The 15,460-nt window shown below is 35.2% G+C and overlaps 1 protein-coding gene across 1 annotated transcript in view; it reads left to right on the forward strand.

The window, feature by feature from the left end:
* Nucleotides 1-15,460, forward strand: part of LOC145692080 (uncharacterized) — a 165,067-nt gene that overhangs the window by 123,617 nt on the left and 25,990 nt on the right. The window contains exon 11 of the mRNA XM_081767372.1: nt 10,579-10,602. Coding sequence (XP_081623498.1) covers nt 10,579-10,602 — 24 coding nt within the window. The remainder of the gene's footprint in view (nt 1-10,578; nt 10,603-15,460) is intronic.

The following is a 15,460-nucleotide window of genomic DNA, read 5'->3' on the forward strand; positions in this document are numbered from 1 at the left end:
GTGCGATAAGGAAGTGGAAAGAAGTCCAGTGGACTAAGAAATATATGAAGGAGCAACTGATACATCGTCTAATTGACTCGTGATACATGAGTCATGTGAAAAGATGATTGACAAAATAGAATGAAAGAAATAAAACGATTAACACGAGCTATTAGGACAGGTGTGCAACAGAGAATAGCAAATGTACAATAGTGAACAGAAAGTGTAAGTAACAAACAATTAATTAAGAGTTTAGTTCTTAAAAGTTTCATCACAGCTGTAGAAAGTTATTAACAGATGCACAAGAAGAGAAAGTGACAACATCTAATTAAAAATTTACTTTTTAGATCCGATTAAAATTTTACGTTTTGTAAAGAGAAAATGGGCATGTCTTGCATTCAGATTGTATATAAGCTATCAAAATTGAATATTTCTCTCATAATGTGTCTAAGGAAGGCTATGTTAAATGGCTGAAACTGTAACACACACACACACACACACACATACATACATACATACATACATACATACATATATATATATATATATATATATATATATATATATATATATATATATATATATATATATATATATATATAGGGTGTTCATTTATTATGTAGCCAAAATCTACTGGTACCTCTCACCTAAACAAATAAAAAGGTTCATATGAACATACGGCGAAAACCGCGTCGTTTCAAAGTTAGGTGTTGCCGAAACCAAGTAAGGTGTAATTTTGAGGTTGCCTACCTCAAAAACTATAAAACATATTAAAAGCGGTTAAAGAAATATCACAGAAACTAGTACACTTTCTATCTCAATATTCATGTTTCAGAGTTAGGTCGTACCGGCGCAACGAATTTTACAGAGTATCGAAATCTTGATTTAAGCACAGATAGGAGAAAAGAAGATATGTTTTGATAGAAAATGACTAATTATCGGTTTATTAAGCTGTTATGTCGTGTACATGAGTATTATCTTTTGTAAATTTTACATTATCACTAATTTTAATACCTGCAATTACGCAACCACACATAACATAGTTTAACGTCAAAGAAAAGTTACAAGTTGCACTTGCACTTGTACTTGTACAGTACTTGCAAACCAAGTTCTAACACTAAATATCATTTGATAACGGTGATCTAAGCAAGGTAAATGTTATGGGAACAAACGATGATAAACAAATAATTGCAGAGATACAGAAATCAGAAATACTGTGAAAACGAACATTAGTGCAAAGGATTCGAAAAAACTATCGAAGAGCGGGTGTAGGATGGCACATTCACTAACATCTCATTTTTTGTATTTAACAGTAGATACGGTATATTGCGAGTAAATGGTGATGAAAGAAAAAATAGAATGAAAACTTGGAAGAAACGGAAGATCTCAAGTAAACCCATTAATACAGTGTCGTCCACTACGAATTTACGTACTTTGACGTAATAGAGTATATATCTTTTGTGTTCTGCGTACTACGCTGAACAAGAATTCAGATAACAATAATAATTATAACAGATGCTCAATGTGCCCATCGTTCGCCTCAATACAGTACTCAGAACGAGTTGACAGTGATTCACAGACATAATTGATCTCATAGACGTATTACGAATCACTACAAATCTATTACGAACTCTTTGATCCAATTCGTGCTTTTCGTTTATTTGTGTTTTATGTACAGTATACTTTTGAAGTTTTCCCACAGACAAAAATCCAAAGATGTAGGTCAGGGGACCAAGAGGCCACTGTATGGGTCTTCCTAGCTCTATTCGTTTGTCTTGTAAAAATGCTGATCAACAAATACAGGAATATCTCCCAGAAAGTGTGGTGGAGTACCATCGCGCTTAAACCAACGCTAAGACTCTCGAGAAAGGAACATTTTTCAACCGTTCCAGAAGATTTTGTTGCAGGAATTGCAGGTATGTTGCACCTGTGAGGCGTTTTGATAAAAAATTATGGCTCTAGAAGTTCGACCTCCAATATGTCTACCCATCCATTAATCGGGAATTGATGTTGGTATCGGGTAGGTAAATTTGCGTTCGGATTTCTTTCTGATCATTGGTGTTCGTTGTGGTTGTTGACAACACCATCTCGCGCTAATCCAACCTAATCAGTAAATATGATTAATGAAGGAGACATAGGGTTTTCTACACACCGATTAAGATATTATTCGCGAAAGCGTCTTCGAGAAAGATAATCTCTTTCTTCTATTCTTTGCACATGATGCAAGTGGTAGGGATGCAGTTGTTGTTCGCGAAACACTTTTCACACGGTTCCGTGGGAAATACTTTCAAGCATCTCTAGAATTTTTGATACTGGTACAAGGATCTTCCTTAATTATCTGAAGAATTATCTCTTCGTGATTAGGACTCAAGACTGTCCGAGGGTTCCCAACTGAATCATATGTAACACGCATATGCCGTATCAGTAGCAGCAAAAGTATTACGGTTAGGAAGAACACGATTTGGAAAATATTCATGATATAGTCGTTCTGCTCCATGTGGGTTCCCATAAACACAATCATACAAAAGGTACATATCTGCCATTTCATTTAAAATGTACGACTACATTGATCCCATTTGAGTAATACCACATATCAGAATTTTAAAAAAAAACATCAAAACATCTAACGAAACGCAATGCGCCGTGTGTTCTATTCAACTAAACTGCCTACGAGAATTATAGCGAAACTAAAAACACGTCTACCACAGGACGACACCAGGTAAATCTATTCAAATGAAACAAGTGCAAGTGTGTGCACCAATACAAGAATACCAGATTTGTTTACCAAACACAAGGTTTGTTTACTATGCTTATAATCTCTGTACATAAATTGCTTAACTTTGGCTTGCATAACTTTTTCATTTGTTATTCAGAGTTCAATGAGGTTTCGGAATCTGCAAGTTATTTTTATTTGATCTTGAAAGGAATAGTGTACAATCGAACGATCTTAACGTGTTAGAAAATGTGTCCATTTAAAGAAATGAAATTTAAGAAAACGAAACAATGGGACTTTTCTCTAAAGCTGTTAATCTGTATTCAAATCTAACCTTACCTCACAAAATTACCAATATCTCGTCTTCACCTCATTTCACTTATTCCCTTTCGTCATATTTTACTATTTTACATGCTTCCGTAACTTTAAAATCCCGGCTTTTTAAAAGATAAATTATAGACTTTTAGTCAAGCGGCTACAGTATCATCCTTATTTATCGTGGGACTATGGTTCATAACTGTTTTCTTTAGCAATAGATCACCTTTTTAAATGATACTATTTACATTTCTTTATCATGCACCTAAGCCAGAAAATTTGGAGAGAAATCGTGATTTTCCTCTGATTATTTTATAACAATTTTGAATTCTCTGTGTTAATGCAGATATCCGAAAATCAGCCAAAAAATACTAAGGCGTGTACTAAATGTATGTACAAAATTTTAATCTTCTATCTTGAATAGTAGAGGCGGAAAAATACAGAGATTTCATAAAGTATGGACGGATTTAATTCGCTTATAACTTACATAAAAATGCTCATATTGAAATCAAATAAAGTGCAAACTGTAGCGGAAGGATTAAACTTTTACCTGTAATCTGCACCAGCTTAGTTCATTCATCGCCACACCTCCAACTGGGCACCATTTACGTCCACACATTCGCGTAGGCGGCGCTGGAATCCACTCACAGCGTTTCGCCGTGTTTGATCCGAAATGGCAGCCACAGCCAGATTTTGTCCTTTAAGTTCTCCAAACCACTTGGCTTCTTTGCATAAACTGCCGTTTTCACATGACCCCAAAGCCAGAAGTCGCAGGGGGTATGGTCGGGTGATCTTGGCGGCCAAGCGGTCGGACCACCGCGGCCAATCCATCGGTTAGGGAATTTCTCGTCAAGGAACTGTCTCACCTTGATTGCATAGTGAGGGGGTGCCCCGTCCTGTTGGAACACGATGTCGTTCTGGATTCCACGTGCCTCCAGTTCCGGAATGAGGTATTTCTGCAACATATCCAGGTACGAATCTCCATTGACGGTCTCCTCTTCAAAAAAGAAACTGACCCTTGCCCTCCCTCTCTCAACGTGTTCAGAGTTGCCGCTTATCTAACAGTGTTGCCAACTAAAAATTTAATCCTTCCGCTACCGTTTGCACTTCATTTGATTTCATTATGATCATTTTTATGAAAATTATAAGCAAATTAAATCCGTTCAGACTTTATGAAAACCCTGTATTTACAAATGATCCTCACAATGGCCCAGATTACCCCAAAAGACCCTGATCTTAGGTTTTAAGAAAATCCTGAGATCCCTATTTACTCTAGAGTAATGTTTTGTACCTCATTCTCTTCACAATAGAACAGACTTTCAAACGGTAACATTCACATGTCTCCATCATGTATCTGAAGCGTAAAAATCGCGAAAAAGTGCTTTTTGGTTAAAATAACTTTTTTATATATATTTTTGTCCCTCTGGAACTCCTTTTCGTTAACACAGAGATCTGAAAAAATCTGATAATTACTACTTGGTGGACTGAATGTTTGTGCAAAGTTTCAGTCTTCTAGGTGCAAAAGTAAGCCCGCCATAAAATAGTAAATAAGCCTAATCTCAAAAAAATTCACGGTCTCAGGTAAAAATTTCCTGAGATATCCCAATTTATTTCAAAATCATGGTTCGTACCTCATCCCCTTCCTAAGGGAACATCCTTTCAAAGGGTATCATTCACATGTCTTCATCATGTACCTGAGGCGGATAAATCGCAAAAAAAGGATATTTTTGTAAAACAAAATCCCTTTTTTAACTTTCTGCCCCTCTGGATCCTTTGTGTTAACGCACAGATCTGAAAGAAATCTGATAAATACTACTCGGCAGACTGAATGTTTGTGCAGAATTTCAATCTTTTAGGTGGAAAGATAAGTCAGCCAAAATAATGAAAATAAGCGTAACCACTTTTTTGTATAGTTATGTCGTCATCACTCCTATGTCTCGATGCATAAAGGCGCGAAACCATACCTAACGTGTTCAACAATGCTTTTGGACTTGAGAAAACAAAAGAAAAAATACTCGAAGTATAAAGTTTTATTGGTTCTTTTTTAATTTAATAATGAAGACATTACTTTAGTACCTAAAAATAAGTACCAGAATTCCAAACGGATAATCATTCACTTTTAACATTCACTTAACGTCTGAACCTTAAGGGTAGAAACTGATATTAAATTTAAGCTTTCGTTTCTTTCCATTTACATCGTTCTAAATTGTATTTACATACTCACACTAATAGAACCAACTGTCATCTTCAGTACGCTATTTTCGTTTTTGTTCTTAAATAATTTCTCAATGCTCATTTTGGCTCGTATGCACATGCATACTTTCTAAACATAAATGTAACATTCTTCAGAGTTACAGAACCTTCACTCTTCGCTAAATAAGTTTATCAAATCCTTTCTCCTGACGTACGTTTTGACAACAATTTAGATTTCTGTATCTGTGAAATAATTTGTTCATGATATTTTATTGGTATGACGATTTTTCCTGTTTAGATGACCGTGATCAAATGATTTTAACGTTGAAACTTGGTTTGCAAATGTTATCAAAAACTTTTCTTTAATGTTAAACTGTGTTATGTGTGGTTGCATAATTACAGATATTAAAATTAGTGATAATGTGAAATTTACAAAGGATAATACTCATGTACACGACATAACAGGTTAATAAGTCGATAATTAGTCATTTTCTATCAAAACATATCTTCTTTTCTCCTATCCATGCTTAAATCAGGATTCCGATACCCCAGCTCCCTCTATAAAATTCGTTGCCCCGGTATGACCTTTAATCTGAAGCGTGGATATTTAGATAGAGAGTGTACTAGTTTCTGTGATATTTCTTTAACCGCGTTTAATATATCTTATAGTTTACGAGCTAGATAGGCAGAACCAAAATTACACTTTCCTCGTTTTCGATATCGCGTAACTTTGAAACGACGCGGTTTTCGCCGTATGCCCATATGAGCTTTTTATTCGTTTAGGTGAGAGGTATTCACCAGTAGATTTTGGCTACATAATAAATGAATATATATACCTAAAATATATTTGTTTTATTAGCAATGCTCAATTGTGCTATTTACATTTCCGGCAGAGCACAGTGCTTTCTATTGTTCCTTGAAATCGCAGATTCTTACGTTGTACGAACGAATACAGTTCTTGTACCATGCTGAATGTATTTCTATATCTTATACAGAAGGTTGATATGCATATATGTGTTCGATTCTAAACCTGCAGCCCTGCTCGCAGAATTGACCAATAGGAATGATTGAAACAAGAGTAGAAAGTCCAGATCCTCTAGCATCGCGCGAAGTTTGCGTGTGTATAGTGTGTGCACCATAGCTATCAAGTTGAACCGGTTTGAGGAAGGCTACGTTGTAGCACGTTTTCACCTGAAGTATTCAGTGACACAAATTCAGAAACAATGCAGAGAAAATGGATGTGTATTGGGTCAATGATGGTGGTCCAATGTCTTTTCCTGAGGAACGGGAGACGTCAAAACTGGACGCATGTAGATGGATCAAACTTCTATATATCTAAAATGCTCGTTAATTAAAGATCCAGCAACAACCGCGTGCCCAATTTGTGCAACTAAACACAGTATTAATCCTGCTCTGACACATAAATACATTTTATTAAGTTGATTTTGAGTTTAACGTTCCGTTCAGCAACGAGGCTACGAGGCTATATGAGACGTGAATCTACTGATGAACGTGAAAACTGAACCACATGAGCTCCCACCGGGAATCGAGCCCGGATTTACCACATCATTGGTGAGTACCCTAACCGCTTAGCCACAAAGAAGCTCATAAATATATTTTGTCATACACCCCTAACGTAGTAGGATATAGTTATTACCAATGTCGGAAAAGACCAGATGTGTCTCTCACAGTAAGTCATAGTTTTTGGACCGATACTTACACTACAGCCGTTCTCTCCCCATGTCAAAACACAGTAATTAAAACTACCCGCAAAAGCTTCTGGTGGTGTTCTAGGTGAACTTTTACCTAGCGAACAAATTCATCACCGTAAACCTTGAAAGAATCTTTTGTACACTATCACTAGAATGTTTCATTCTGTATACTGCAAGAAACGTAACAAGCCACTTTTTGTACATTCATATTAGCATCACTGAGTAATTAAGAGGCCCCATCACGGTGAAATTAAAATACCGCTAATTTTACATTAATTATGAACTAAATAAAAGATAATCAAAAAGTGGAACAAGTGCGCTCTAGACAATATTACTTTACATGTGATACCGTTATCACGACTAATGTATCTGCTTTCAATTTCTATCCATTTCGAAAATCGGCATTTATTTACGCGTTTATGAATGGCTTCAAACGGAAAGCTACTAGGTGACTCGTAATATCGGTATCAGATGTAAAAGAATACTGTCTAACAGGCTCTTGTTCCACATTTCGATTATTTTGCATCTATTTGAAGATATCACATGAATACTGTAAAATTAGCGGGATTTTAATTTCGCAATGATTAGGCCTCTTAACCACATGAACAAGAACAGAAGGGTTGTACTTTAAACCAAGTTGTATGTATTGCATTGTCGTTGAGTGAGTAATGTCAAATTTTCCTATCGTTTACGAGTAGATTTCATAGGAAAATTTAACGCAGATCTCTTAAACAGCGTCATATATTTCCCTTTTGTTTGATTGTCTGCTACCTTGACAGAAGTCTCTCATGTTTGCGTTTCAAATGCGTATTTCTCTTCCGCAACGTTGTTGCTTTCCTTGGCAGTTCTATACCAAAACGTTCACTAAATTTTACTTTTACTGTCATGCAGCTCAACAGCTATTACTAATCTTTGTTCGATAGTGAATGGACTACGGTCACTCAGTTTTCTCTCTTCCTCGGTTTCGGTCTCGTCCTATTATGAGAAATAAGACTTACACATTACACATTAACCAAGCGAAGTTCGACTATATCATTAAAAATTGTCATAAAATAATATTTGTAGCCCAAAATGGCCCATCCAATATGAATGATTAACCAGTTGAAATTGAAATTGTTTTTAACTACTTATGATGTATTAGAGAGATAAATGCGGCTCCATACATATAAAAAATATCTGTAAAACGTTTTAAAATTGAAATAAACAAGAATTGTTGTAAAGTAAAAAATTTAAAAAGTAAAAATTGAATTTAAAAATGAAGAGAAAAGCACCCATAGATATACTTATCAGAATTGCCGCCATCTTAACTCTCCTTCTTTCTTGTTTCTTACCACTTTAAAACGCATTGGTGTTACCATGGGAACATCGGAGGCAGCGTGTGAGAAAAGAAAAAAAGTAAAAGTTATAGCATATGCCAAACAATTAAAATTTAACAATTCAACATGCGTACAGCATATGGTGCACATAAACTACGGATCTACTTTGAAGAATGGATGTACAAAAATGTTAGTGCTAACGAGTAACAAAATTGATTGTTCTAAAAAGTAGAGTTGAAAGATATTTAACACACAGACTGCCATGTGTATGGAGTTCCATACATACGGCTCTCTCGAGCAGCGCCACGTTTACGGTTTTTAATACACAAACAATATTTTTTTTTCTTTTGCGTTTATTTCATAGGTGTGCATGCAGTTACATACACATGGCTTAAAAGTAAAAATTTAATGTCCTCGCCGCATGTATGGCAAATAATACAAAGAGTAAAGCATACATCTATGAGTTTACAATAAAGGTGAATTAACATAATTACTGGTGAACTGTTGCTGGTGGCGCACAGGTGATAAAGGTTTATAAATACATGAAATAGACATCTTTTAGTGTCAGATAATGGAACTACTGAAAATACAAAAAAAAAAAGCCTTTCAACTCTACCTTTTAAAAATAATATGCTTTGTTACTCGATAGTGCTATGATTTTATCTACAGTATTTTCTATCAAAAAATTCAATATATTTCAGGCAAATTTTTTTGTAGGCCTTATATCTGGAGAACTACATACAATGAAGCCAAACTCAAACTATCAATTAACTCAACATGATGTGCTTACTCCGTAAACAGGATACGAAAACTCGATTTAGGGGCCGTTCAAAAATTTTTGTGGTCCCAGATCCAAAAGTGCATCAAAAGAGCCAATATATTTCAATCAAAAATTTTCTTGTACACCTTATATCTGGAGAACTACATATAGTGTAGCCAAACACAAAATATCACTTAACTCAGTACGATGTGCTTATTCCGTAAAAAATACGAAAATTCGATTTTAGGGGCCGTTCAAAAATTTTGTGGCCCCTGCTCCAAAAACTAATTATTGGCCAAGATCGCAATCTTTTGATCCATTTTTTTGGGATCATTCCTAAAATTCTTCTTTTTAAAAGTTTGCCTAGAGTTTGTTTACACCATGTACTTTCCTATGTAAATCAAGGCTTACCTCCACTTTCTCCTCCCAGTAATAACATGCATCGTATGAAAGTTGTTATTTACTTCAATATAACTTTTATGAGTTCAGTATAATTGAGATTCTCATTTCATTAACACTCTTTTCTTTGGTAATGAATTAAATTGAGTTGATTTGGAGTTTAACGTCCCGTTCAGCAGTGAGGCTATATGATATGTGGACCTACTGATTAACTTGGAATCCGAACCACATGAGCTCGTGTCGGGAATCCAAGGCGGGTCTCCCATAATGAATTAAACTTAAGAAAGGCACTGATTGCATTACTTAAGCATTTCTTTAATTATGAGTTGAAAGTAAGTGGCTCTATTACTTCAATATGTTTTTTTATCACTTTGAGATGAGTGTAAGAGAAGTTACAATGCCAGGATTACTTGGACATTTTTTTAGTCGAAAATTATTAATCATTACGAAGTTGCGACATGCGTAAGAATGTTACTCAAAATCCAAGGCACGTTGACTTTCGAAAACCTCACATAATAGACAATAATTCTAAAAAAAATGCATCAATATTTTAATCAAATAAATAAAATCTATCATTTCAAACACACAAATTTGAATTAGGTTCATCTTGACTTTGAGAAAACAAAATTACGATATATTTGCAGAAGTTCCAGCGAATATTAAAATGTGCATTAAAATTTAGCCCAAAATGCTACCCATTTCGTATTTGTTCAAGCAAAATGATCTAGTCCAGTACTCTCCCACAATCTTATTTAGAGCCAACTTTGTTGATCAAGCTAAAGTTATGCATGTTTTAATAAAGTCATTAACTTTATTGTCTTGTTTGAAATATGATTCCTTGATTTAAACAAATATTATTTTTTTCCGTTGGAGAGTGAGAAAGCAGGATCGTTAATTTTTACTCTTAAGAATATTCCTATTTGCAGTGAATTTTTTTTTTCAGTTTGTTACAATATATAATAAATGTACTGTATTTAATCTTATTTTATCAATTTTTATCTAAGTTACCCTTCTTACCAGGTAAATCTTTTGACATAACTCAAATAGCTATAACCGAAACTGTTTTAAGATTTTGATTACTATTGGAAATGACTATAGAGGTATTAAAAATGTTTTGTAATTATGACGAAAGTGCATTATTCATATTTTGAGATTTTACTGATATTTTGATATTTCATTTGATCTTTACAGAGGAAACGGAACTGCCGACAATAAGTAAGTACTTTGGTAAGATTATATAGTTCTTGGGTAGACAGGCAGATGAAATATTAACTCAACTACTTCCAAGAGTTCGCAATGAAGATTACAATCAACGCCACTATTTCTATACAATAAAATTAAATAATGATTCCTAGTTATATTTTTGCAATGTATATAAAATAACAGGTAGCCCAGTTCGCGTTTAGCCTTCTGATCGGCTCCTTGTTCGTGACGTCATACGGAGGGACTTTTACCCATCTTAAAGCAGTATACCGACTAGCGTTATTGCGTGTGCAGTATTTCACTTGTTCTCTTGAACGATACCTCGCGATACCCAACGATGTTATAAAATTGAGGATCTGTCCATATGTACACAGCAAAAAATGAAGTGTTGAAACAACACTAAATGACTACAACTTTAGCGTGTTACTTGTGTATCAATTCAATATCATGTCATCGTCTTCAGAGCATATCAAAAATACCTCGTTACTAGCTGTGAGTATTTGCATCGTTTTTACTGTTTGGTATGAGTAAAGCTTCGCGAAATACATTTCGCATTTATAGTAAGTGACTAATAACATTCTATGTTTCTTGTAATCGGTCACAATAATATTGTTGTAAACCTGTGAATCATCTGACAAGAGTTACTTCCATCTATTTTCTTTATTTGTTATTCTTGTGTCTTAGGACGTATGAACAAAAGATGGCAGAGCTGTTGCTTATGTAACTGTCGTTAGACGATTTACAGGTTTACAACAATATTATTGTGATCGATAACAGAAAACATAGAACATTATTTGTTACTTGACACAAGTGCCAAATATATTTCACAAAGTTTTGCTTTTATTAAACGATAAATACCAATGCGAATTCTCTCAGGTAGTAACGAGTTATTTCTGATATGCTTAGAAAGCGATGTGCTTGGTGCTGAATTAAAATACGGGTAAACGTGCATTTCAATCCCGTGTTTGGAGCACATTGACCACGTGGGGAAAGATAATTCTCCGGTCCGTACCGGTGGTAACTCAGGTTACTACTAATTACTATTTTACTATCATTGTTGTCACATTGGAATTGAAAAGTTCAATACATTAATAGCTGCTCTCCTAGAAGCACGGACATCTGTCTGCTTATCAAACATGTAAAGTATGAAATGTGCTAAAATTATATACTCCGTAACATCTAAGTAAGCTTTAGGGAGAACAGATAGGAGTGTAATAGCTTATACGGGCTCGAAGATTAGTTTCCTCAATATTTCAAAGCGACTGCTGAAGCCGTTAATTTTCCACTGGAGAAGTTCTATATTAGAAATATCAACGTTAAAGTTAAACCTTACCATATGGGTCACTGTGTATCTGTTTATACTGCACCACATGTGAATAACCAAATTTCAGTGAAATCAAAGATGTCTTGTGAATTGATGAAGGTTTTGTTTTTTTCTGGGGAAAAGGTGGGATCTTAACGTGCCGATATATATGTTAGTTCTAATTTAATGCCAAGAATGTGACACAACAAACAACATGAAGAATTTAGAAGCTTCGGAAATTGATGTAAGAACTGAAGTTGTATGTTCAGCACGTTTCGATACAGGAATCTCAGTTTGAGTGGAAGTATGAGATGTTTTGGTCGGCCGCCGATTTGCAATACGTAGCAACAACAGAGACGAACAGATAAGGAAGGTAAATTAGAACTGCCTCTTTAGTACGATTTTCTACTGCAGCAACAGATGTCTTCTAAAGAACCCTAAGCTCTCGGGTACGTCTCTCTAGATGGAGGACTGATACACGCTCAATCAGGCTGAACGTTCACCATTGGAGTTTGACGTTGAACAAGGATCCGTGCGGTTACTTTCCTTGCCGTAATTCGTACACGAGTGAACGTAGGGTTACACGATGTGCTAATGTATTGGAATGCTGACGCTTAAAACAGCGAAGAAAAATAGAGATATAAGGGTGGTAACACAGACGATAGTATCCAGCCTTAATACATTCTGGTGGCCTGGACAACTTAAAAGAAGAATCAGTGAGTGAGTTGGAAGCAGTTCGCGTAACACCTTACTTTTAATTCGAACTAATTTATATCTAGAACTTACTGGCAAGAAAATTCTGACTTAATCTCCTCTTTTCCACAGTTTAAGAGATTTCAACATGAAATAACTCCCATATTGACGCTCAGTAAACGATAAAGTTGTACTTAGACGGGAAGTGTTCCAATATTATCTAATTTATATAGTTTCTCCTTTTGTTTCTAATCTAGCGTTTCCACTGAGAAAATCACTCCGTAATTTCATGATTTTTTAAACTTGGCATTATATTGCTAACTTTGCAATATATCGACCTATAAAATCACAAAACTCCAAACATGATCTCGAAATCATTGCCTTATTAAACATAAGTGAAATGGTGTAATTTAAAATTCATATTTTTGGTTGCGGCAAGTTCCCATTGAAACGTTTACGAGAACTATTGGTACTCCTCTACTAATCCCGGAGGCACGCTCTCAGTGAATAAGCACACAGAAAAATAAGCGGTAACCTACTGGAGGTTAATGGCTAATTTGGCTTCTAGAGCCTTTCTGTTTGAACTGTGCCCCCGCTGTCGCCACTGTCGTTGTTTGTTTCCCGTACCTCCCTCGAAAGAGGAGGGACAAGTTGCTGCGGCAGACATCTTTCAATTGTTGAATGCGGAAGCGTTGCCACACTGAATTATTTCACGGACTTCACTGTGCTCCGTCTTGCTAGCCACACTAAATAGCCTATGATCTTCACTCGTCAAGAACAAGAGACTGAATGATAAATTGGCAACACAGCTGAGGTCATTCGCTTCTTTTACCTAAGCTAAGAAAGGGTTTCATCCGCCAGAGGGTGGCGGGGGTGGGGCCGAAGTATAGTTCGCATAGTTTCCGAGGGCACAAGTGAAATAGACAGGCTCTATATAATTTGCAACCAGTTAATAATTTGCAACAACCCTTCTGAGATAAGAAAAATGTTAATTTCACGAGGTTACCGGTAATCAATAGAAAAAGGTTACTGGAAAATGAGTAGAAACAATAGTGATTGATTGCTATTAACCGATAGAGTGGGTTAGAAACAGGTAGCCAATTCAAGAAGGTTAATTTAATTTTCAAACACTTTGTTGGTTTCATCCGATTTTCACACAAGGTAAATTTAACCCTCCAGAACTTGTTTACTGGTAACACTGCATTACTAAAAGCACAAACAGGAACGTCGCAATTTACAATTTTACGACAATTTGCAATTCCGTAACAAGTTCGAAGGAATAGAAAAACAGTTATTAAAATATGGATTCTACATGAATTAATACAAAAATGTAAAAGAAAGTTTATTTACGGAAGTTTATGCATCTTCTGATATTCAAATGAATATATTATTATAAAGTAATGTCTTAGTACAAATAATGACGCGAGATAAAAGCACTACTAATCATAGAACTGCCGTCAAAACATTCACACACTCGTACTAATAATTTCATGGTGGATAATAGGAAATATAATACATTTTACGTTGCTTCATTGTAAAATATTAAATATACCGAGTAAAGCTTTGTTTATAGTAAAGAGTACGCGCTGTAAATTGTTATATTTTTCTGATAGGGGCACAAGGGTAAGACAACATAGTACATTAATACAACACTTCCCCGAAGAAAGGTCGCAACCCTTTAAACGGGTAGACGACAAAAAACTTACATCTGAATGATAACCTTAAGGAGTTGTCAATTATTTTCATATTGCATTTTTCTGTGTATATTCACAACCGTCAAAGTTGTGTTTGAAGGAACAATTCCAATGATTTTAACCAATTGAATTTGTTATATTAAGCAGAATACTGGATTACTATAGTTGAAGCACCTCTCATTAAACGAGTAGTCGGTTGCTCCAACTTGCTAACTACGTGACGGGTTACACACTGTGGTCGGTGGTGGTAAGTACGTGGTCGGTTAGCGTACCCTGTGAGTTATTACACTGTAACCTAGCAATATTAACCTGTAACGCAAGGTTGTAATCACCTTCCCTCGTTAACCTTTTTGGTTTGGTTGTTGGGACACATGGCTTTGTTGTCCATATATTGACAAACTAACTTGGTTACTCTCCACCTTTTTCTAGTTTACTAGTAACCTTTCCTTTTTTGCGTGCAGTGTGTAACAGATGTGATCAAGCACAATGGGAGATACACCAAACCTCTATTCTCGTTGACAAAAGCACTCTGTAAATTAAAATTCAAAGAAACACGAAAAAAGAGTACACAAAGAGCGAACAAAGAGCACACAACATTAAACCAAACAACATTTAAGACACTGTACTATACTATGCGAAAAGTGTTTTTATATTTTTATTTCTTTTCTATAGGCAGTGATGAAAATTTTCCGATTCATAAAAACATACTACGCTTATTCCTACATCGATGTTTAGTTGAGACGTGAGGTGGAAAATTTTCTTATATATTTTTCCGGAAAATTTTCCGTTCTTAACAAATATCAGTGATTAAGTAACAATTCGTCACTATTCATAAAACTGATTGAATTTATATATAGAAATGTTAAAAAGTGAAAGATCGTTTAAAGAATCTGAAAATTTTCATGGCTTAGACAATTTTCAGTACTATGTAGGAACAAGTGGAACAATTTTTCATGAATCGAAAAATTGTCTGTCCGCTACAGTGATGAAAATTTTCCGGGAAATTTTGAAACGGAAAATTTTCCGATTCGTAAAAACACTCCACTTATTCCTACATTGTTTATTAGCCGTGATGTGAGATGGAAAATTTTCCGTTCCTAACAAATGTCAGTGATTAAGTAAAAATTCGTCAATATTCATAAAATTGATTGAGTTCATGTATAGAAATGTTAAAAAGTGA

Source organism: Thermobia domestica, chromosome 8 (assembly GCF_964235325.1).
Source record: "Thermobia domestica chromosome 8, izTheDome1.hap1.1, whole genome shotgun sequence".
In the NCBI taxonomy this organism is placed as follows: domain Eukaryota; kingdom Metazoa; phylum Arthropoda; class Insecta; order Zygentoma; family Lepismatidae; genus Thermobia; species Thermobia domestica.